At 39.0% G+C, this 23,619-nt stretch overlaps 1 protein-coding gene across 7 annotated transcripts in view; it reads right to left on the bottom strand.

Annotated features, from left to right (window-relative positions):
* Positions 1-201: 201 nt before the first annotated feature.
* INO80D (INO80 complex subunit D) overlaps positions 202-23,619 on the bottom strand; it is a 71,426-nt gene continuing 48,008 nt past the window's right edge. For all 7 annotated transcript variants that reach the window (XM_067740858.1, XM_067740856.1, XM_067740861.1 and 4 more), the window contains 5 exons: positions 21,968-22,077; positions 20,421-20,554; positions 14,835-15,052; positions 13,584-13,741; positions 202-12,227 (listed from right to left, as the gene is read on the bottom strand). In XM_067740858.1, the coding sequence (XP_067596959.1) occupies positions 11,062-12,227; positions 13,584-13,741; positions 14,835-15,052; positions 20,421-20,554; positions 21,968-22,077 (1,786 nt within the window). In that variant the 3' untranslated portion in view covers positions 202-11,061. The remainder of the gene's footprint in view (positions 12,228-13,583; positions 13,742-14,834; positions 15,053-20,420; positions 20,555-21,967; positions 22,078-23,619) is intronic.

Raw genomic sequence — 23,619 nt, 5'->3', positions numbered from 1 at the left:
TGTTAGTCTAACCATAAAGTACCATGAATATAGCATCCTGGGGTTCTTGACAAAATATAAGGTATAAATATATACACACACACACACACACACACACACACACATATACTCTATTTAAATAACAAAGGGGAAAAAATACCTACCCTGGATTAGCAGCTTCCATCAATATCCAGGCAAAAGAAATTAAACCAAAAGCAAGGCTACTTCACAGCAAGATTTATTAATACATCCAAAAGAAAGAAAGAAAAATCATTTTGTCACACTATATACAGATAATACATACAGTGTTTTATACACATATTACATCAGTTTTTACACAAGAAAAATATACATAAAAATGTAAACCTTTGTATACAAAAACCCTTAAACAAATTAAACAAGGACCAGATAACAAAAGGAGACCAATCCATTATTATTTCATCAAATTTTTAAAACGGTGATACAGTACATTCATTGAGATATATATGGAAAACGTGAGCCATCTCTTCTTGTTTAAAGGGAAATAACAAACCGAAAGCCCATCATCTCCCAAAATGTGGTCTCCCCCAGCAACTGCACACCCAATGCTATAGATATGCCTTTCCTCAGAACTGGGGCCTCTTCCCAAAATCTGCCAGTCTCCTCATCTAGCTCCTACAGTCTGTGCAGAAACAAGTGGCTCCTAGCTTTTGTGCATATAACTAAGCTTCCAGCCACTCTTTACACAAATACAGAGAAGATTCTCAGTTTGTAAGTTCCCTTTAAGCAGCTTTTTTTTTTTGTATATATTTTTCATGTATGGCCTTAAAACATACTTGTGTGCCAAGGTGAAGGAGAACACTGAAAAAGAAGGGCTTTGAGAACGGCTAGTCCTTGCTACCGTGCAGTTACTTCGTTAGAAGAGATTTCGAAACTGTGCAACCTGTCATTTTACTGGTTTCCAATAAGCTACCTCACCTTTGATTTCCCACTGCAACTTGGTTTCAATCTGTACTTCAGTACTCTGGTTAGTACCATACAATTGCCAAGAGGCTTGTTAAAGGCTGCTTCTGATATCAAGTTTCAGCTAAGCTACTGTGTGAAATCCCTCAAACCCCAACCTCTAGAGTCTTCAGGGGTACTCTTACTCCACCTGTTTTCTGTTAACATCTTAAGATTCAGGATTGTCCATTTACACACTCCTCTCTCTATAAGGTCTTGAAATGGAATCTGCTGCCAACTCATCACAAAATAAAATATGTAACAGTTTTCTCATAATATTCTTTCATTCAGTGTATCAAATTGATATACTAATGAAAAATACCTGAAGCTGTGGGGAGTAAGAATTAAATCTAGGTCAAGTGCGTGCAGACTTGGAGTTCTTAAAAAAAAAAAAAAAAGTCTGGGAAGACCTCTAACTAAACAAATGCAAAACCTACTTAAGACAACTGCATGAGAGAGCTGCCTTCTCTCAAAGCTGAATTTTGAACAAGGCTGAATAACAATTAGGTGATATATTTCCCTGCAGCTAGAGAGTAGTTAACTTCCCCCAGGCAAAATGATCTTAATGATCATTATTTATTAATGAAAGGAAGAGGCAAGTTGGTGAATTAAGTTGGTCTAGGAGATGGTGGATGACATACAGTAATGGAAATGTTAGGATTGCTTTATAACTGAAATAAACAGGTTAGTTTGTGGTACATCTCCATTTCAGAGAGAGGAAAATGCACAAGGTTCCCCAAGTGAGTCTCCAGCTCTCTTCCTCTCACGGGACAGATGGCATTTTTAAAATGACAGTCTCCCTTTCAGTTAAAAAAAATAAAAATAACAATAAAAGGAAAAGGAAGATAAATAAATAATGTGTGGACGTCTTTAGATGAGACTTTTAAATGTTCTTTAAATAACTTTTGATAGTGTATTTTAAATCATTACATACAACTGCCATTGCAGTGACAATATTCCAGTAGGGGCAGCATTTTGCTAAATGTAAAAGATTGCCATTTAAAACTCATACATATACATATGTATATACAGTATATCAACACTATTTATATACATATATATCTAGAGAGCAACATTTCATTGCCTTTGAACATCTATATATCCACTCCCACAATATATACTAGAGACATACTGTGTGAGTATATATGAAAGTATATGTACACATGCTCCGACATGTATATATACACTTTTGTCTGTGTGTGCATAAAAGCTTTAAAGGCACAATATATAGGGATGCAAGTTTTCTAGAGAGCTGCAGCAAAGTTAAGACAGGATGTCACCAATGTGAGAAAAGTCAAAAGGAAATATAGCAGAACTCATTACACACGAATTCACTAAAGCAGTTTCATCATGAATAAAATGAATTATAGAATTTAAGAGGCTTAGGTTATAGAAGTCAAGAGGCTTTCCATTAAAATGAAAATGGTAAATTTATGATTAAATCACAAAGCAAACCAAACTTTTGAAAGGACAAATTAATGACAATAAATGACAAAATAAACCTAACACTAATGTCAATCATAAAATCATAATTATGTTCTTTTTCAATTTAAGTAAAACGTCCCAAAATTATCTAGGTAAAACTTTCGAAGCAGTCTTGTTTGAACGTGGTTTTTTGGGTTTATTGGTTGTTTGTTTTGAGACAAAGATGATGCCCAATTCTCAAAATTACTATAAAAAGTATTATAGGGCTTCCCTGGTGGCGCAGTGGTTGAGAGTCCGCCTGCCGATGCAGGGGACGCGGGTTCGTGCCCCGGTCCGGGAAGATCCCACATGCCGTGGAGCGGCTGGGCCCGTGAGCCATGGCCGCTGAGCCCGCGCGTCCGGAGCCTGTGCTCCGCAACGGGAGAGGCCACAGCAGTGAGAGGCCCACATACCGCAAAAAAGAAAAAAAAAAAAAAAAAAAGTATTATATACAAAATTTGTATCTTCTGGGAAATTTCAGAGACAAAGATATTTAAAAGAAATGAGTGAAGTATTAATGAAATATGGCTAAGCCAAATGATTCTGGCGAGAAAGGACATAATAAAGGGAAAAAACACAACGAAGTGTGATTTTTAAATGTTGAGAGATTGACTTAGAAGGTAATGAAGATGAAGAATAGTGAGACTGGCAAGTAAGTACAGTTCTAAGAGGAACTCATAAACAAGACTATAATCCTAAGGACTTCCATCTTTGTATGCTCTGACGATTACCCTAGACTGTCACCTCTTCTTGTTTATAGAATAATCCAGAATTTTCCATAGACGTATAATCTTGCTTAACAAAGGCTGTTTATCTATTATACACACACTTTTTTTAGGGAAATATATGTATATATATATTTATCTATACACACACATATACATACGTGTATATATAGATTTATACAAATGTATAAATAAACATAATACTTCTCAATCTTTCCACTGACAAGGCAAGTTCACATTCAGCAAAGTGCCACCACATCCCATATACACATCTCTGTACAGATATACACAAAAGGGTCTATTTTCACCCTTCAATCAGGGGGAATTTATTCTAGCAAATCCCATAGTAACTGAAGGGAGAAATGGCACCAATACAACCTCCCTTCTTTCATTTGCATGCATATGTACAAGAAATACGCAGATTTTAAAAACCTATAAAGCAAAGAGTGAATGAAACTGGGAGATGCTGCAAAAAATACAACTGTAAAAAGAACAACGTACAAAGCTTTCCCAGGTCTTGAGTTATCTAAGATGAATGAGGCTTCAAAGGTAACTACAAACTCAGATGGATTATTAGAAGTTGTTTTGACATGTTTCAAAGTATATGATTTTTTAATATTAAAAATAAATGTGATTGGAGCATTTAATAACAACTCTAGCTTTGACTATTTTAGACCACCAGATACTTCAGTAATGAATGTATAGCAAAAAGACAAAACTCAAAATATAGGAATGTATTTTTTTTTAAATTCCAGATAAATCAGGTAAATAGTCAAGGGTAGCATAACTTTTCGTATAGCCAAAATATGGGGGTTGGGGGGCATGCTAACTTCATAAGTAACAACACAACTGAGTAACTTTTTTTTTTTTTTAAATTTTGGAAATAACTGAAATCAACCCAGCTTTGAAATGTTCATGGTGAAATGATCCCACCAACTCTTTAAACAAAGCAGCCCCTTAAAAAACGGCATTCTTTATAAAAGGCCTATACTTTTCTTAAAATTTCACCAAGAAAAGGTGATCAATAATATCTTATAACTCAGAAGATGAAGAAATCTATTATTAACATAAAAAAGGTTCAGCTGATCTCTGGTCCCATCACCCCAATAGATAAACACAGCTCATGTCCAGGTCTGTTTCTCTTATTTTTACTCTCAAAAGTGAGAGGCTGGTCTTTAGAACCTGCTGTTTCTTGAGTCATTTTAAAAACACAGCATAAGTTAATCAGAAGGTTAAAATAAAATGCACATGATATCAGAGCTAGCCTTTTAACATAACATAATCAAGAATTTGGTGTATTTATACAACAGAGACGATGAGAAAGTAACTCCAATACCCTCAACTAAATAAATCATATTTCTACTATACATTGTTACCTTTTTCTCTTTTGACCTAAGCACACATTCATCTCTCTCACACACGTGCCCCCAATGTATATTTTTGCATGTGTGTGAAAGCACAGACATATACATGCACACAAGTACTTTAATTCTATTTTTAAGTCACAGTGGGAATTCCTTAGTGAGGAGGGATAAAAAGTTCCTGAATAAGACACTGAGAACATCTAGATTTATTATTTTCTCTATTTTACTTCCCAACTTAACTGTAATTAAAGAATAAATCCATAGGAAATAAAAGAGGTTTAAAAAACTTAGTTTACAAATTCCAGCTACAGTAGTTGGGAGCTTTACTTGATCTATGTATTTCTATTTACCCTGTAACTAAGCTTCTAGCCATCGTAAGTGTAAACCACAGATCATTTACTAAAGAGACATCATTCTCAACAGTTCTATGAGCAGTAATAAATGGTCCAAAGGTGTTCTATGTTTTGAGGCCCCAGGATATCCTTTTATTTTATATATCTGCAAGGTAGCAAAGGATAGCTATACACCTTGACACGGCAGAGATCCAGTGTAAAAAGGTGCTTCACTAGTTTGTTTTGTAAAAAAAAAAAAAAAAAAGCTCATATATAATTTTTTAGCTATTAAACACATAGGCAACATAATTCATTACACTCAATACAGCTTTAGTATAAAACTTATAATTTATGAGGTGATGTTAATAGTATAAATTAATATACCTTTTCTCTTAAAATCTACAATAAGTATTCTGAAAGCTCATTGGGGAAGGAAATTTTTTAAATAAAAGTTTTAAAGCTGTGCGTGGTGGGAAAGGATTCTGTATGCTGAGGCTGAGATGAGAGCCTGAAGAAGAAGGAAAAGCGTCCCATGCAAGACACCGTGGGCTACGAAACCAAATGTTTTCTCTTTCTTGCGCTCTCTTCAATGATGAGTCACCTTTAGCTTCTTTTAAAACTATTTTCTTATTTTAAAAACTGCCCTAATTTCCACAAGGAATCCCTGAGACATACTCAACACTATACAGTGAAAAGAACTATCACTGTTGAGAGGAACTGATTCAACCCTTCAGAGCAGATGAAGACACCGTCACAAGCACCAAACCTCCCATCCCTTCCACACTCCTCGGCTGGAGCCAACTGTACCTCAACAACGCAGGGTGGAGTCCTTTCAGGGCAAATCAGTCTATTCCCCAAGTAAAAGCAAGGGTGGCATTTAGCTGCATTAGAGCCTTCTGCACGGCATGTTGAAATTTTTTCCAAGGGTAACTTTGGGTGCATATAGAGCTTACTTCAGTGGTCCCCAGCTTAAAAAAACAAACAAAAACCAAGTGAAAGAAGAAGATTCTATTACTCTTAGGCAAGGAGCAGTACAGATTGTGTGTGTGTGTGTGTGTGTGTGTGTGTGTGTGTGCGCGCGCGCGCTTCAGTGCCGGGTCTCTAATAAGACTGTTTTTGGACTGAACTTCAGATCACCAAAACCCTGCCACTCAAAAGTAGCCAAACAGCCCCAAGATTTGGGAACCTGGGGTAAAAAAAGTCATTCCAAGTTTGCTCTCTTTTTTTCTCTCTGAAATGCCATGTTTCTTTTTATTTGCTCTGTATCACAGTGCAGAGAGGAAAGCTAACAACAAATAAGAGCTGGAGTGAAAAGAGAATTTTTGCTATTTAGAAATAAGGCTAAGTTTGACCCACAATTTTCGCATTAATGACACCGGTCATTAGGAGAGACATAATTATTCATTTATGTTTTATGTTTTCTTTCCTAACTCACTGGTTAGGAAAGAAGAAAATGCTTAACGCATATCCAGCTATGTCCTTCACTGATATCTTATTACACATCTTTTGAAAGGTGGCATTTAAAAAATGCTACTTCATTCTATTGAACATGGATTTCGGGTCCCTCCAGAATATGATATTGGAAAGCTTTATAAAGTTCAGAATATTAAGAAGTCATTACATTGTTTTACTTTTCTATAGAATGCCCATGAAAATTCAGTTGTTTTCAATGTATTGAGAGGAAAAAAAAAAATCTACGTTCTATCACATATATATTCCCACCACCCCCCTCCACCCCATCCTCAAGAAATATATTTCTTGTCAGGAAAAAATCCTTGGAGCGATGTAGGTGTCTGTGATGAAAGATCTGGTATGACTACATTTTCTTCCAGGGAATCCTTTAAATTGCCTCATTAAACTGCAGAGTTCTGTTGACCATTTAAAAGACCACTGTATTATTCTATATATACCAGATTAAAAACAGAATTTAACAGAATGTTAAAAGAAGGCTAAAAAGAAAAAGGATGAAGCAACTGGAAACGAGACACCTAAACAAAATTTAAAGGAATTTCTAACCCTATAAAACTTGAACTGGTTCACCTGGTGGTGTTAACATCCTCGTCTCCTTGCGATACCATCCACAGCAATCTTTTGAACTAACGGGAGGAAAAGGCAACGTGCCCCACACAAGCACTGCCGACGAAGCTACCACCCGTCACCACCACTCCCCCCATGCAGGGGCACAGGAAGGACTGCAGGCAGGTATCAGTGAACTCACAGGATGGGTGTGACCTACATAGGCTCAAATTCTAGTGCCCAATGATAAAAGCCCAACGGTAAAGGTCAACAGAAATATAAATTTCTTCATGTAAGAAGCAAATTGTACAGCTAGGGCATCTGCATGTATCACGGACACTGTTTCCTTCCAAATCAAAGAACTGTCTTTGCCTCTGTGGATCATGATCACTGACTGAGAACGAGCTCTGATAAGGAAAAGCTTTAGTGTTAGTCGCAGAAAGTGATGATTCTTAACTTGCGGTTGAGAGGTTGGGCTTATTTAAGAAATAAATCTTATAAATAACTATTTGGCAAAGATAAAGTATTAGCTTTCGTTAGCCTTAAACCGCTCAAGACAATAAACTACAATTTTAAGGAAAAGAAAAAATTTTTTTTCCAACTTTATCTCCATACCTACTATTTGCTTCTCATTAAATTATACTCTTTTCATGGAAGGACACTAGACACGCCGTACTGCCTGCCAACATGAAATTGCTCAGGAAGTCATTTATGAAGCAGTTCTATCTCACATGGTAGGTTACTAGAGAAAATAATCCTTTGCCATATAAGCTATGCGACGATAATTAGAAAATTTTTCCATTGCATAGTCTGTCACTTGGTGGGTTAAATGTAATTGCTATTTACTATTGCGAATTGTTAACTAACTACATAACCTACCCAGATGTGCAAATTGCTAAGCCATTTGTACAGAAGAAAAACAATGTCTTAAGTACTTTAATTAAAATAATACTAACAATTATGCAGAGGGTGCAAAGGAGAAAAACACATCTTTCCTTCGGATGCTACAGATCACAGCCAGTGAATATTATACGTTAGAATGGAATTCAGATTCTCAGAGCACAGAATGTATCCATTAACTGCAGCAACTTTGTAAATTAAATCACATTAACACAATCTAACTGGCCTTTATAAATGGTCCCAAAGTACTGCAGAAACAGAGTGAACCTTCTTTGCCACTATTTCTCATGAGTTTAACACTAGAGTGAAAGCTAGTATCCACCTAATTAGATAGAACCTTATATAAAATTTGTTTTTGATTCCAGTATTGCCTTATTATAGAATAAGTGCTATTTTAAAAGACACTGATTTTCATATTTCTGGAGTAAAAGACACTTCATTCCTTTCTTTACATATTAATAGCCAACCTACTACTAATAGACTAGAATTGCTCCATTAGCTGAAAGAACAACATAACAGATATCTCTGGGTTCACAGATGTTCTTCTCTCTTCCAAAAAGGGACTCACAAGAAACAGCAAGAACAAACAAATCGCAAGCTCGGATATTTGTTTTGAAGTAGACGAAACGAGAAGAAAAATTTGTTTTTTTGCTAACTCCTCAAACTTACACTGGTACTTTCTACAGGTGCCCTTCCTTCAGCTATCATCGTGGGCATCTACACAAAAATGAATTTACTCAAAGTTTTTGGTGTGAAGCTGTAACTGGCAACATTCCTGATCATTTCATGCCTCCTTAGCAGAAAGCAGAAAAGGGCTTAAAAATGCACAGAAAACAGAAAATTGCAAACAATAAAATGTGCAACTTACTGCAAACTCAGTTTTGATAACTGAAGAATTTTAAGCAGCTACCACAAGGGACAAATAGCCAGAAAAATTCAGATCAACGTCCCATGACTTGCCCTTCACTGTCAAAGAAAGGCTGATGAGAAAGTCAATGTGTATGTACCACTTTTACCTCCATAAAAAAGAAAGTCAATGGGCTGCTCTGCTACAACCTTTAATTAGTACACAATGGAGACGGAATCAAATCACTGGGAATGGACAGTTATCTCGTGATGATTATAACGGGATGTGAAGAGTTTAGCAAACTAAATGACACTTTTGAGCAGAGGTAACTACTCATAATCATTTCATTACAGTACATTAAAATAAAAAAGCTTACTAACATAGGTTCACAGGTGAAAAATATTCAGATGATCTCTTCTCACCCTTCAGAATAGAAATTTACGGTGCTACCAAATATAATTTTGCTTTGTGACATAATTTTATAATTTAGACATTTCTCAATCTGCAAAAAAGGCAAAGCTATTAAAAAATAAATCTTCCAATCAATTATCATGATTAAAAAAAAAAACTAAATATATTACAAACATATTTTTGGCCCACAAAAAGAAACTTCAATAAATACAAAATAGGGCATATAATGATTTCATACAGTCATGTGACATTTCCCCTCCATAATCTCAGGCACGTTTTATCTGCATAATGCCTGCTGATTACCATCATTCCTTTAAAAAGCAGAGAAAGGAAAGCTTTCAAAAGAAGGGACTGGTTAGAATTAGCACGGCATAAAGAGCACACATATAGGAAGTAGGAAAATACATCCAAATCTTTACCTATTGAAAAGGAATTAAGATCAAATATTCCCTGACAAATGAATTATTATATCCCATCATTAATAGATATGTTCTCTCTACTCATCTTAAAATATATATATGTAAATTAGACTAGACTCAGGTATAAATAGCCAATGGTATCTCAAGGGACAGTGAAACCTCTCAGCAAAAGCAGAGTACAGATGCCTTTAAAATCTAGTTCCACCCTTGGGCGGGGGGATCGGGGGTCGGGGAGAAGGCAGGTAAAAAGAAACCTCACATATTCATTTCATAGTCACCAACTTACTAAACTATCCAATGGGATTTTTAACCCTAAAGTTCTGGTACTTAAAAAAAAAAAAAATTTCCCCAAACTTAAACCTAAATACTTAAATTATTTTAAAAGTACCAAAGGGTGGGTAAAATTTGTCTAATTTCCATATTCCGCTTTGAAAGAAACTTTAAAATGTGTATCCTTCAGATATTACACATCACTTCACAACCGGCACATTGATTCTACAAGTGTCGTCAACATTTTACAAATCTTACCAAAGAATCACTACTGTAAACATGAAAAATTCAAAAGCAAAAGATGGATCAAGGAGTTCACAGATCCCATCTTTCCAAACCTATCTGACCTATCCTGCTTTTCACATCAAAATATTTTAATTACATCTTGCGAATATATTCCATGGAAGAGGGATTTAGAAGCAAATGCATGTCTAAAAAGGCAAGATAACCAACCACCAGACCTCAGAATCGCAGCAACCCTGCAGTCCCTCCAGGCAAGCTTTTCACGACATCTGCAGGGCACTGACATGAATTCAGCTTTTTGTGTTCTGGGCTAACTTAGCAGAAAAGGGTTGTGCTATTCACGCCACCAGACCACCACCCTTCTCCATTCAGGAAAGGCAGTTAACTCAGTGGGAAAGAATGACCAACCTTATCAGGGCTGTGAGATGTGGGAAAGGAGAAGAGCCTTCTACTCATTAGGAAAGAAAAAAAAAACAAAACAATGGGACAGCTGCTTCCTGCCCTGCACAAAAACACACGCGTGGGTGCACACATACACACAGGCAGTTAAAAGACTAATTTTTTTCTTTTTAATTAAACATGATCACAATTAGGAATGGAATCCTGGCCTCATGTGATGTTTAGCAGTCGGTGCTAAGTCAGAGCCTTGATCTGCCTCTACACACCACTTGCCATCTCTTACACAGGAACTCAATGAATAGGCTCATTCCATTTAGAACCACCTATGTAAAGACCTGGTATTAGAATGGAAAGCATTGATCTGAATACTAGGAAATAGTAAAGGGCACTGGTAATCTGAGGTATCTTTCACTTCTAGGACTTGCTGCTAAAAGTCGATTCTATCCAGTCACTGTGCTGAGCCACTAAGGAAACCACTGGGGGAGAGTGGACCTGCCAGGAGGGAATGAGCACCAGTGCGAAGGAGCACATGTGAACACTGAAGCGAGGTCCACTGTGGGGTAACCTGCTTAACTGGAAAAGGGAGTTCTCCTCTAGTCCCCATCTGTTATTTTTAAAATCTTCTTTAGGAAAAGGGGAGAGGGGTGATAAAGAGGAAAACAAGATAGAAAACACCAGGTTCCCCACCTGCCTGCAAGCACACAGATACGCTCAGTTAGGGGAGGTAAAGGGAGAAGACGCATTATTGGTACTTGTAGCTGTGGCACCTGTCACTGTGAAGCCTGTGGGAGGCGCTATTGAGCTGTGGCTGGGCTGCAGGTCCTTGGGGATGCCACTGTGAGAACTCAGCTGGTGGCCGAAGGCTGCGCTGAACTGAGGGAGTTGCTGCTTGGGAGAGGTGGAGGCCAGCAGTTCAGCAGAAGGCCCCATGCCACTGAAGCTGGTCTGCGGTAACCCCGGAAGCACACTGGAGCTGCTGGGGGTCACGGTGGCGAAGGCAGGCTGTGTGGTCTCTGAGTTCGAAGTGGTGGGTGGTGTGGATAGGGAAGTGGAAAGAAGATGTCCATCTGCGCCGAGAAGGTTGCTAAATGGAGAGGGATCTCCGAGGCTGACAGGGAGATTGCCCCAGTGAGTTCTGGGGTTTACGACTCCTCCAAGTGGCACCTCAAGTTGGGCTGGGAGCAAGTGCTGCGCCATGATGGGCATCTCTGCTGAAAAGGTAGCTGCCATGTTATCACCAGAGTAAGATGTTGTGTGGGGAGAGGTGATATGGTCGCTGTAGGGAGACGGCACGTGCTCACTGTCATAATGGCTTCCGTGGGGCGAGGAGTGTGAATGGTCACTGCTGTATTGCTGTCGTGAGGTGATTAGGTCATCTGCCTTGCTCAGCAGCTGGGCAGGATGCGGCCTCTGCGAGGCATGGCTGCCATCGTGAAGTCCATGAAACTGTCCTGGGAAGGCTCTCTCCCCAAGGGCACTCTGGCTGATCAGAGTGGCAGAAGTAAGGCCAACGTTGGCTGGGGCAGAGAACTGCCCCTGGATCTGCCCTGCCAGGGGTGTAGGTGGGTTAGACAAGGTAGCAGAACGGAGCAGGCTCTCATCCAGCTCTAGACTAGAAAAGTTGTCGTGGACTATACGCCCATTCAGCAGCTCCCCCAGGTCCGTGTTTACCTCTCGGCTCAAGGACTGAATTCCTGAAGCTCCAGTCCCTGTGGAGAACACCCCTATTCCTCTGTCTGACAACTCCTGGACGGGCACACCATCTGACTGGGTGAGCACCCCAATGGTACTCAGGCACTCAAGAGACGTCACGGCCTGCAAGGCCCGCTCAAGCTCCTCGGCCTCTTCGGTGGTGGGGAGGAGGTCCCCGTTCTTGCCTGAGTAAACGAGAGCCATCAACAGTCAGCAGAGCTTTCACCGCCCCAGACCACAAAAATCATACAGTGGAATTATGCGTAACAATATTCTAGTAAGGATCGGATGGAAAGGAAAAAAGTGAAACATTCAGCTGCAGGACAGGTGTGAGGGGTCAAGCTGTCCCGGAACCTGAATCACATCTTCAGTTCGTTTACAGCACTATCAAAATCCGTCTGAGCCAAGTGTTCAGTGCTTAGGAGTCTAAGCACTACCAATTTAAAACACGTGGTGACTATCTGATTTCACGTATGTTTTTACCCGAAGCTATATTAACGTCATTAAAACGGAAAACATGTCAGTCAGTTCAGATCTGAGACAAAAGGCTGTGTGGGAGGAGCCGCCTTTGCTCCTCTACTCTTGGGCTCTTCCAGCTGGAAGGGCAGCTGTGAAGCCTACGATACAGAACTCACGTGCATATCTCAGCGCAACACCAAGCACTCAGCTCACTTCATAGGTTACCTTTTGAAATGCTTTTGCGTTACTCTCTACCCTTCCCCTCTCATCCTTCTCCCATTTCTAAGTGATTTTCACAAAATGGAAGTCACAGGCCTCACTGATTTCATTTCCAATATAAAAAACCCATTGTTAGGAACTTGACTAATCACCCCCAAAATATCCAGTTTTTAATGGTGAAAGAAACCTTCTAAGAGTAGAAAAGATTTCCCCTGAAAGCACTAGAGAATTGGCAGTATTAAGTCAACTTTGTTCTGGAAAAGTGCACTTCAATTGAAGTACATGGTGGGGTATTAAAATGAGGACAAGTTCTGAAAGGTTTCAATAAACTCAAATTTAAAATGTCTTTGTTCAAAAATAAACGAAGGGTGTATATGTATAACTGATTCACTTTGTTATAAAGCAGAAACTAACACACCATTGTGAAGCAATTATACTCCAATAAAGATGTAAAAAAAATAAAATAAAATAAAATAAACGAAGGTAGGTGCCTTCCCTGGCGGTCCAGTGGTTAGGACTTAGGGCTTTCACTGCCACGGGCCCACATTCAATCCCTGGTCGGGGAACTAAGGTCCCGCGTGCTGCGCGGTGAGGCCAAAGATAATAAATAAGTAAAGGAACAAAGTTATAAACGTAGCTCTCAAACCTACCGATCCACTAAGGCTAGGATATCAGTCTAAAAACCGTACATGCCTCACCTTCTAAAGAGAGTAAAACAGCTTCAGTGCTTTACCTTTCCTGTCTCTGGTGAAAGACGTTACACGTGAGGAGGGATACTCCAAACATATCTCAAAAAAGCTACCTCCCCCTTTAAAAAACTCATTTTAAAAACCAGTTTTCTCCAATCAAAACATTGACCATACCTTCAAAAAAATCAAAATCTTGTAAGTCATCAGGTAGCCGCGGCAGGACGTCTGAAAAGTCCTCCTGGTTCAATTCCAAGTCATGTGGAATGTCAGTGATCTCATTGGCAATGTCATCCGGCAGCTCATCAGCACTCAGCTCTGGCGTGGACGGGCTCCTGGGGAAGACGACACGATTGGCCCCGCCCCCCCCACTTGACCTCCACATCAGTGTCCCCAAGACAAGTCTGTCGATGCAAAAACGGAAAATCCTAACTCAAAATGTCTCCCTTCCTACTCTAAGAGAAGAAATTCGGAAACCAAAACGACAGAACTCGCCATATGCAGTTACACACTTCTGCAACGCTTACCCATGTATTAAGAGAAGACAACCATTTGGAGATACTATTTTTACTGCAAATTAGAATGAATGACAATTTGGTGCACTAGTAAAATGAATTACAATTTGGTATATCAAGTGTGTCTCAGTACTTTATAGTAGAATTTAAAATCTGGTCAAAATAATAATTAAAAAAAAAAAAAAAGAAACAGGGCTTCCCTGGTGGCGCGCTGGTTAAGAACCCGCCTGTGCCAATGCAGGGAACACGCGTTCGAGCCCTGGTCCGGGAAGATGCCACATGCCACGAGGCAACTAAGCCTGGGCGCCACAGCTACTGAGCCTGCGCTCTAGAGCCCGTGCTTCGCGACAAGAGAAGCCACCGCAATGAGAAGCTCACGCACCGCGACAAAGAGTAGCCCCCACTCGCCGCAACTAGAGAAAGCCCGCGTGAAGCAACGAAGACCCAACGCAGCCAAAATAAATAAATGATGAATGAATGGATGAATGAATGAATGAATAAATAAATTTTAAAAAATGAAACAGATAAAACTGGGATGTTTAGCTGAAACAGAAGCCTCATTCATCTGGTCAAAATGCTTATTACCCCTGACAAAATTAATAATGCATCAGATTTCTGATGGAATATTTCTGTTGGAACATATATGGAATTTCTGTTGAAACAGAAAAATCTGAGAGTAGTCAATTAAATTCCCAATATCAGCATTTGCTCTCTTGGTTATCAAAAGCTTTACTTCAGATCTAACCCCATCAGATATTTTGTAAAAAAGCATATTGAAAACTACAAGGTCTAGTCTTATATACCAAATGGTTCCTTTAGCCTACTTCCAACACTAGAAAAGTAAACGAAGCCAGATGTTCTGAGAACAATCAGAACACGTAAAGCAGACGTAAACTCTGGCACCACCACTGACCGGATGTGAGAGGCCTCCACTGGCAGTGAGACGCTGGTGGGCATGCTGAGGTTCCCCTGAGGAACTGCAGGGGGAATGGGCTTTTGGGGTCGACGAGGTCCACGCCTTCTCTTCTTCTTGTGTTTTTTGGTAAGTGCAGGAGGCTTGGTTTTTTTCCTGGGTTTCCTCTGCTGCTGGTGCTGAACTTTACGGGAGCTATCTCCTCTCAAGAAATTATCCTTTGGAATGAATAAATGGGTATTTTTAAACTGAGATTATTTGGGAAAAACCAAACAGCTATCTGAAAAAAATACTTATATCTCTTAAAATTCTATATAGTGCCTAAAACTATGTATAACGATAATTAAATGAATAAGAAATTCATTTTAAAATTTAATTCAAATCAATTCAATATATACATATAGCTCATCCCACATTTACAGGCATTGTCATAGGTGCTGTAGTATAAAAAATTGAATAAAATTTGATTTGTGCTCTCAAAGAACTTAGTCTCCCATGGGAAAAACATGACTACAAGGATACATAAATACAGTAGAAAAAATTGGGCAATAATGATATAAACACCTTCTAAGGGTACACAAAAGGAAAATCCTGTATTTGTAGTTAATGTGAGATTAAAGGACAAACAGGATTTTAAGTTTTTGGGATAAGGGGGAAGATCATTCTAGGCTAAAGGAAATGGCACAAACAGACAAAAAGGACAGCAAATAATTGGGTATGACTATTGCTCGGGGTATAATGGAGGACAAAATATAAAAGTAACCTGTAAAGAAGTCTGGAACCAGATCCTATATGACTTTGAATACTCTGTTAAGGATTTTAAACTTTATTTTATAGGCAATGGGGAATGAGTTTTGATGACAGGAGTACATGTTTTAAAAGGATTAACTATCCTGCTAGTAACGTAAAGGGATAAAGAGAAGAGGCAAGTGAGTGGAGGAAGAAGTTCCAATCAGAGGGCTATTTCAACAAGTATTACGAGACTGATAAATAGCTGAGGGCCAAGTGAGCAGGAATGGAAAAGCGCCGGCCTGTTGAGAGAGAATTCTCAAGATGTGACAGATCCTTGGGTGTGGTGAGGACGTGGGGAATATAAAATTCTCAAATGTGTCCAGGATTTCTAGCTGAAGTGATTGTTAGGGGATAATGCCATTAGTTGGGATACAGAACACAGCAGAATAAACAGAATCAGGAAAAAAGTTAAGGAATTCAGTTGGCCTCAGATAAAGTTTGAGACGTGAAGACGTCCAGGGAGGCAGGAGAAAACCGTATCTGGTGCACAGGAAGGAAGACAGGGATGGAGATGGAGACCTGGAAATCTTGACACAGTAAAAGTCCTTCAAATAATTTATAGGGACCAGGGAGACATGGTAAAGAGAGAAGACAATGGGCACACAGCTTTATAAAACTGTTGCAGTTAAGTGAGGAGGCAAAGGAAGAAGAACCAGGAAGGAATAGAAACCTGCACTACAACTAGCTTTCGTCAGCTAAGTACCCTTAAATCTGAAGACCCAGATGCACATTTTACTCTCTCTACAATCGGAAAGCATTTTACAATGACGGCATATTATTCCTGCCGTCAGCCAGGTGATGGTCATTACAGTTGGTGCTGCCTACATGTTCAAAGTTGGTCATAGCTCTTTGTCCTGTCATTGTTTGAATGAAGGTATATGCATTGTTGGTTTTACATGCAGAGGAAAAACTGCTGAGTATGCAGAAAGGCACAAAAAGTGGCAGTGTGTAAAACTGTTACTGGTGAAGCAAATATTCATTATTGAAGAACTGACCACAATACCCCCCACCCACCTTTTTATTGCAAAGCCACAACCAAAGGAAAAAGGAAAATAATCCACAAAGTGGACAAAGCTGTGTTATAGTAGATGTATGTAGAAAATACTGCCTTTCACACACCAAGAATTAGCTGAAACCAGGAGTGCTATAGAAGATAAAAATATCTACGTCTATCTATCTAAGACTAAAAAAGCTATTTTGGTAAGTATAAAATAAAAATTTTAAGTGATAAGAAATGCACTGTGCCACGTTTTTTCCTTCTTGGTGGTATATAAAACAAACGTGGTTTTTACGATTGACGTCACCTCTGAGTTGATGAACTCAGTAATGACTCTTATAATCAAATACATAAAAAGACCTGAAGACTAATAATTATCACTAACATCAAACAAATTCAAAGCAAGAATAAAATTAAGCATAGATTCAGGAAATCTAAAAGATGTTTAATCCCAGACAAATACTTGAATCCAAACACAATTACAGACTCAAAATTCACAAATTTAGAAAACAACAAAAAAGAGGCTGCTTCCCAGCCTCTGTAATTCCTTTTGGTTCAACACGTGACGTCTACTTTTTTTATGCCCACTATGTAACTGAATAAATAGTGAATAAGCAGCTACCAGTACCCACCAGGTGCTGGCATCCATTCCAGGATTTCCCTCTAGGACCAGTGTGAATCTTGAGCAGGAGGGAGGAAGAGAGCTCTAGCCAAGAATATACTAATCCTACTGGCTCTGCTTCTGGGCTTCTGTCTTCCTCTCAGGCTTATGCTGTGGAGCCACGCAACGTGTTTGGTAAGGTGCCAGCTCCTCCACACAGAAGTGCCCACGTCTGAGACCCTGCCTGGCCCTTGGTGTTCCCTTACTTAGCTCCTCCAAAGAACACCTGTGTCCTAGAGGCTTTCCTAAAGCCAACTGCTCATGTACCTACACTACCTACAAACACTGTTCACTCCCAGCATTCTCACTGTCCCATTCTACTTCTACGCAGGACAACCCATTTAGTAACTTACCATCTGTTGTATGGTCTCATACCTGTTGAATACCATGTTCTGTCTGCCAGCCTGGACCTCGGGCAGCTCTAGCCTCTTCTACCAATGGCTGTCCTAGCAAGTGGCTGAGTCTAGCTCAGAATCTCACCCCTATCCCCCACAAGCCATGTGCCTAACCGATAATTTATTCAACCATTACTTACGGAGCATCTTTGTTCCAAGCACTGGGGATATAGTAGCATTGAACAAAAAGATGTTCCTGCCTTTGTGAAGTTTACATTCTAGTAGGGGGATTCAGACAATAAACAAACTAATGAATACATAATGTTAGGCAAATATAAATGTTAGGAAGAAAAATAAGGTAGCGTACAAGGATAAAAAGTAGCAGGGTAGAGGGGAGGCAGAAATGAACTGACACTTGATCAGAAACCTGAATGAAATGAAGGAGTGAGACATGGAGAATCTGGGGAAAGAACACTCCAGGAAAAGAGAAAAACAAGCAGAAAGTCCCTGAGGTGGGAGCATACTTAGAGTGTTTAAGAAAGAGCAAGAAGGCCAATGTTGCTGGAGCTGTGGAAGTGAGGAGAGGGTATAAGACGAAGCTGGAGCGGTTGCCAGGGCCAGATCAGGAAGTGCCTCATAGGCATGGTAAGAATGGATTCTAGATGCGATGGGAAGCCACTGGAAAGTTTTGATCAGGGAACTAAAATGATCAGATGTATATTCTAAAAGGCCTGCTCTAAAGGCTACATACTGAATGATTCCATTTAGAAGACATTCTGGAAAATGTAAAATTATACAGACAGAAACAGATCAGTGGGGATAGAAAAGGGCTGACTACAAAGGGCAACACTAGAGACTTTTGGGGGGTGATGGAATGATTCTGTATCTTGATTATGTATCTGTATGCATGTCAAAATTCATAGTACTGTACACTAAAAAGAGTGAACTTTACTATATGTAAATTCAAAGACAGTGGGACCCACATGCATAGTCTACCCTGGCTGATCTGTGAGCAACACATCCGGGCACAGGAGGCGTGGCAGGAAGAAGGGAGACTAATTAGGAGGCTATTACAATAATGCAGGCAAAGATGATGGTAGCCAAGGCTAAAATGGTAGCAGCGAAGTTGGTAAAATGTGTGTGAATTCAAGATATAGTCTGAAAGTAGAGCCATGATATTTGCACAGTTTTTATCACCCAGTGTTAGTCTCTCACTGGGGGACGGATGGAATACAAGTGTTTGCTGTACTCTTATGTAATTTTAAACTTAAAAATAGCTCAAACTAGGGCTTCCCTGGTGGCACAGTGGTTGGGAGTCCGCCTGCCGATGCAGGGGACACAGGTTCGTGTCCCGTTCCGGGAAGATCCCACATGCAGCGGAGTGGCTAGGCCCGTGAGCCATGGCCGCTGAGCCTGCGCGCCCGGAGCCTGCGCATCCGGAGCCTGTGCTCCGCAACGGGAGAGGCCACAACAGTGAGAGGCCCGCGTACCACAAAAAAAAACCAACAACAATAACAAAAAAAAAATATGGAAGTCATTCTTTAACCGTGATAACACCTCGATAAGCTAACAAAAATGTCTATGTTTTAAATGTTTTAAAATTAAAATGGGAAAGTAATTATTCAATATTTGTATACATAGTTCAGTATACAACTTTTCAAAATATATGGTCCATAAAGGAAATCTAGAAAACGAAACAGGTTCTTAGAGAAGAAGCCGGTAAACTTCATACACGGCTACTGAGGTCCAGAAAGGATGACTCATTAGTCCATGTTATACATATAGCTAGTGGCAAAGCCAGGACCACAGTGTTACACTACTAAGTCCTGTGCAATGGCCACTTGGTTACCCTGATGCATCCCTGCAAACTAAAATATGCTCATAGCAGGTAAGAGTTGTCTTATTCAATTTTTTAATACATAGGTACCTAGCACAATACCTTGCAAATAGCAGAACAACTCAGTAAGTGTCTGATGGGTGAAATGCATTTATTTTAAGTGATTATATAATTCAGGTAGTTCACTAATTCAGACTTTTCTCTCCAAATTATTCTGAATTAATTAGGGCTTACGCTACCAGCATTAACTAAAGCAATAATTAAGTCCAATGGAATTATAATAAGGGTTGGCTTTTGGCTGAAATTTCATCAAATATCCAAGACATCTGCAGAATTATATATAAGAAAAGCAAAATCCTAGAGAAATGGAGCAAAGAAAGATCTTGGGAAATCTGCCTATGTACAAAAAAATGTATCTTGAGAAGTATAGACTAGCTATAGATAATAAACAAAATGACCACATCTAACTAACGACTAAATACTTTCTAGAACAGTGTTTTCTTTCAGTGAGGGTATAAAATTAGTTCAATCAGTTATGACCAGCATTTCTTTTTCTTTTTTTTAGTGAAATAGAAGAGACTACAAAATATGAGGTACTAAAAGAGTACTGTTTCACAGAACTCGTTTCAGTGACTTACATACACATATAGTTTGTACTAAGTCATAAAATACTTCCTACTCTGGACAGCTATCAAAACTTTGAAAGCCTCAAGCTATTATGTATAGGATGGATAAACAAGTTCCTACTGTACAGCACAGGGACCTGCATTCAATATCCTGTGAAAACCATAATGAAAAAGAATATGAAAAAGAGCATGTATATACATATATGTATAACTGAGTCACTTTGCTCTACAGAAGAAATTAACACAACATAGTAAATCAACTATACTTCAATACAATTTAAAAAATATATATATGAACTTTGAAATCCTCTGTTGCAGAAAATAAAATTTGAACTTACCATTTTTTTGGCATGTTCTTCACACAGAGGTGTCTGGTGTGTAATGTCAAAAACGGGCACAGAGCACTGCTGTCCATCTGCAAACTTGGCCGTGCAACTTGAGAAGAGCTGCTGAGAGCGGTTCAAGAGGATATCTGGGTTTTTTTTAAGTTAGGAATAAAATACACTCAAACCATTTAATTTTTCGAGCTCTACATAAAATTTGTTTCTTCCCTAACTTGTGCTTAGTAAGTATAAATTTTATTATCTATAAAAGCTAAAGAACCAACCCAACTACTAAGAATAGAAAAATGATAATAGTTATCATCTTTATTTCTCAGAATATACTTCTGAAGGAGTCTATTTTGCTAATGAGCTTCTAACACGAGTCTCCCATTGTGATTTATGGCCATTGTGATTTCTGTTATTTAGACAAGCAGGGTCATTTCCTTCCTAACACATTGACTCCTAAAAGTTCCACTATGATGATTAAAAACAAACAAACAAAAAACTTTCTTTTAAGGAAAATTTCTGCCTAAGATACTCATCAAGAATAAATATTTAAAGATATAATTACAAAAAACTTGACTATCCAAATTTGAATTTTTCATTTCACACTTCCAACACCAAACTCAAACTTACAACTTATGAAAAATTACTTTTAAATCAAAATTGCACTGTTAAAATTGGAACATCAGCTTTTTATCATCATCATTTTTAAGCATCTATACTTTTAGCCAGCCACTAACTACATTTCCGTAGATTTACTTTTTATCTATTAAGGAAATACCTTTCCTTTTTCCTTTATGCTTTTACGGTTAAGGCTATTTATAAAGCCTTTACCGCATAGAAACTACTGCTGAAAAAGCTGTGAAAATACAACACCAAGAACAGAAAGGAAAGCAAAAATCAGACAGATAGCAAAGAAAAGTAATTGCAACTATATAAATTTTTAAAATGCCACTCAACTTCGAATGTTTAATAAAAGTGAAAGTAATAAGATTTCATAACCAGTCTGAAGCTCCTTAACATAGGTTTTCCTCAAGCATATCCTGTCTTAAGATATATTCTTTCCTAGTCAGTGATGTTTGTTATCTTTCATCTCAAATCAGCACCATATTCTATAAAAATAGCAAATTAATCCCATACCAAAAAGTGTACTGTAAAACTGCATAACTTTCTTGGAAGACTAAAAACAGTTTTTGAATAATGGGATTTGACTTTCCCATCAATGAGTGTCATGGTTGCCTCATACAAACTACCTAGAACCACTGGAAGGACCAGAATCCTATTAACAAAATTTATTTAAGTGACAGCCACTGGAAAAACCTACTACTTGCTGTCAGCTTTGCTCATTTTGATATGATTCTTGAATACAGAGTCACAATGATATAAGCAGAAAAAAACTATTCAGAGGACACCAAGAAAATCAGAAGTAATATAAAAATTATTTTCAATTATTACAGTTATGATTTCAAAAGCCATTCATCACTTGGCCTGAGAATGAAATATATCACCCCAATGAATTAGTACTTTTCAACGCACACTTGATTTAGTTAAGAGGATACGTTGGAAACAATGTCTGGTGAATGGAAGGGCTTTGTTGGTGCACTGTTCACCCTTCACGGTCCCACTGCATGCTGCTGGCTCCACCTCCTTCAACTTGGTCCGGCTTATGCTAAGGAACAAAAGCCACAAAACTGATTTTTAAAAATGGTTTAAAAATCCAGGGCAATTATTTAAATAATGTTACTACTCTGTAACACCCACATTTTTAACTACCTACGTTCATTATTTAAATGCAAATATGGGGGCTTCCCTGGTGGCGCAGTGGTTAAGAATCCGCCTGCCAATGCAGGGGACACGGGTTCGAGCCCTGGACTGGGAAGATCCCACGTGCCGCAGAGCAACTAAGCCCGTGCACCACAACTACTGAGCCTGTGAGCCACACTACTGAGCCCCTGTGCCACAACTACTGAAGCCCGTGCGCCTAGAGCCCGTGCCCCACAACAAGAGAAGCCACCGCAGTGAGAAGCCCGCGCACCGCAACAAAGAGTTGACGCAACTAGAGAAAGCCCACATGCAGCAACGAAGACCCAACACAGCCATAAATAAATAAATATTTTAAAAATGCAAATATGAATTACAATGACCAGTTCCAATACTTTTCCAACCTACTGACAAAACAAATATTACATTATAATTGGTCTCAGCTATGTCTGTTTTTGTTTTTTTGCTTTTTTAAGTGATATTTTGGTTCCTTTTACTTTACAAAGAGGCAGTAGAGAATAGTGATGAAGACCATCGACTAGATCAGAAAGACCTGGTTCTGAATCTCCGCTCTACCTCTTATTAGCTCTGTGACCTTGGGCAAGTTACTTAGCCTTGCTTAAGCCTCAATTTCCTCACCTGTCAAGTGGAGATAAGAGTACTTCTAGTCGACAGGCAAGCACCAAAAGACATAACACACCTAAAACACTTACCACATACAGTATATAGTATGGTAAATAGATAATAAAGAGTCAATGGTTGTTAGCCACCACTATCATCATCATCATCATTTTTTTTTCAGTTTATTTTTTTTAACATCTTTATTGGAGTATAATTGCTTTATAATGGTGTGTTAGTTTCTGCTGTATAACAAAGTGAATCAGCTATATGTATATATATCTCCATATCCCCTCCCTCTTGCGTCTCCCTCCACCCCTCTAGGTGGTCACAAAGCACTGAGCTGATCTCCCTGTGCTATGCACCTGCTTTCCACTAGCCATCTATTTTACATTTGGTAGTGTATATATGTCAATGCTACTCTCTCACTTCATCCCAGTTTACCCTTCCCCCTCCCCGTGTCCTCAAGTCCATTCTTTACGTCTGCGTCTTTATTCCTGTCCTGCCTCGTCAAGCTGCTAAACAATACAGCTGCAGAAAACTTAACCTAATACATGAGGAATGGGATACAGAACAGAAAGCTACGCAGTGAAGAATCTCCTTTCCACCCTCGTCTTGATTTGCTAGTTCCCACTCGCTCTATAATAAGTATTCTTTTTTTAAAGGAACTCCTTTATTTATTTACTTATTTATTTTTGGCTGTGTTGGGTCTTCGTTTCTGTGCGAGGGCTTTCTCTAGTTGCGGCGAGCGGGGGCCACTCTTCATCGCGGTGCACGCGCCTCTCACTATCACGGCCACTCTTGTTGTGGAGCACAGGCTCCAGACGCGCAG

The sequence above is a fragment of the Pseudorca crassidens genome, chromosome 6 (genome assembly GCF_039906515.1).
Source record: "Pseudorca crassidens isolate mPseCra1 chromosome 6, mPseCra1.hap1, whole genome shotgun sequence".
Lineage (NCBI taxonomy): Eukaryota > Metazoa > Chordata > Mammalia > Artiodactyla > Delphinidae > Pseudorca > Pseudorca crassidens.
The sequence above is the reverse complement of the archived record's forward strand: the minus strand, read 5'-3'. Positions and strand labels throughout refer to the sequence as shown.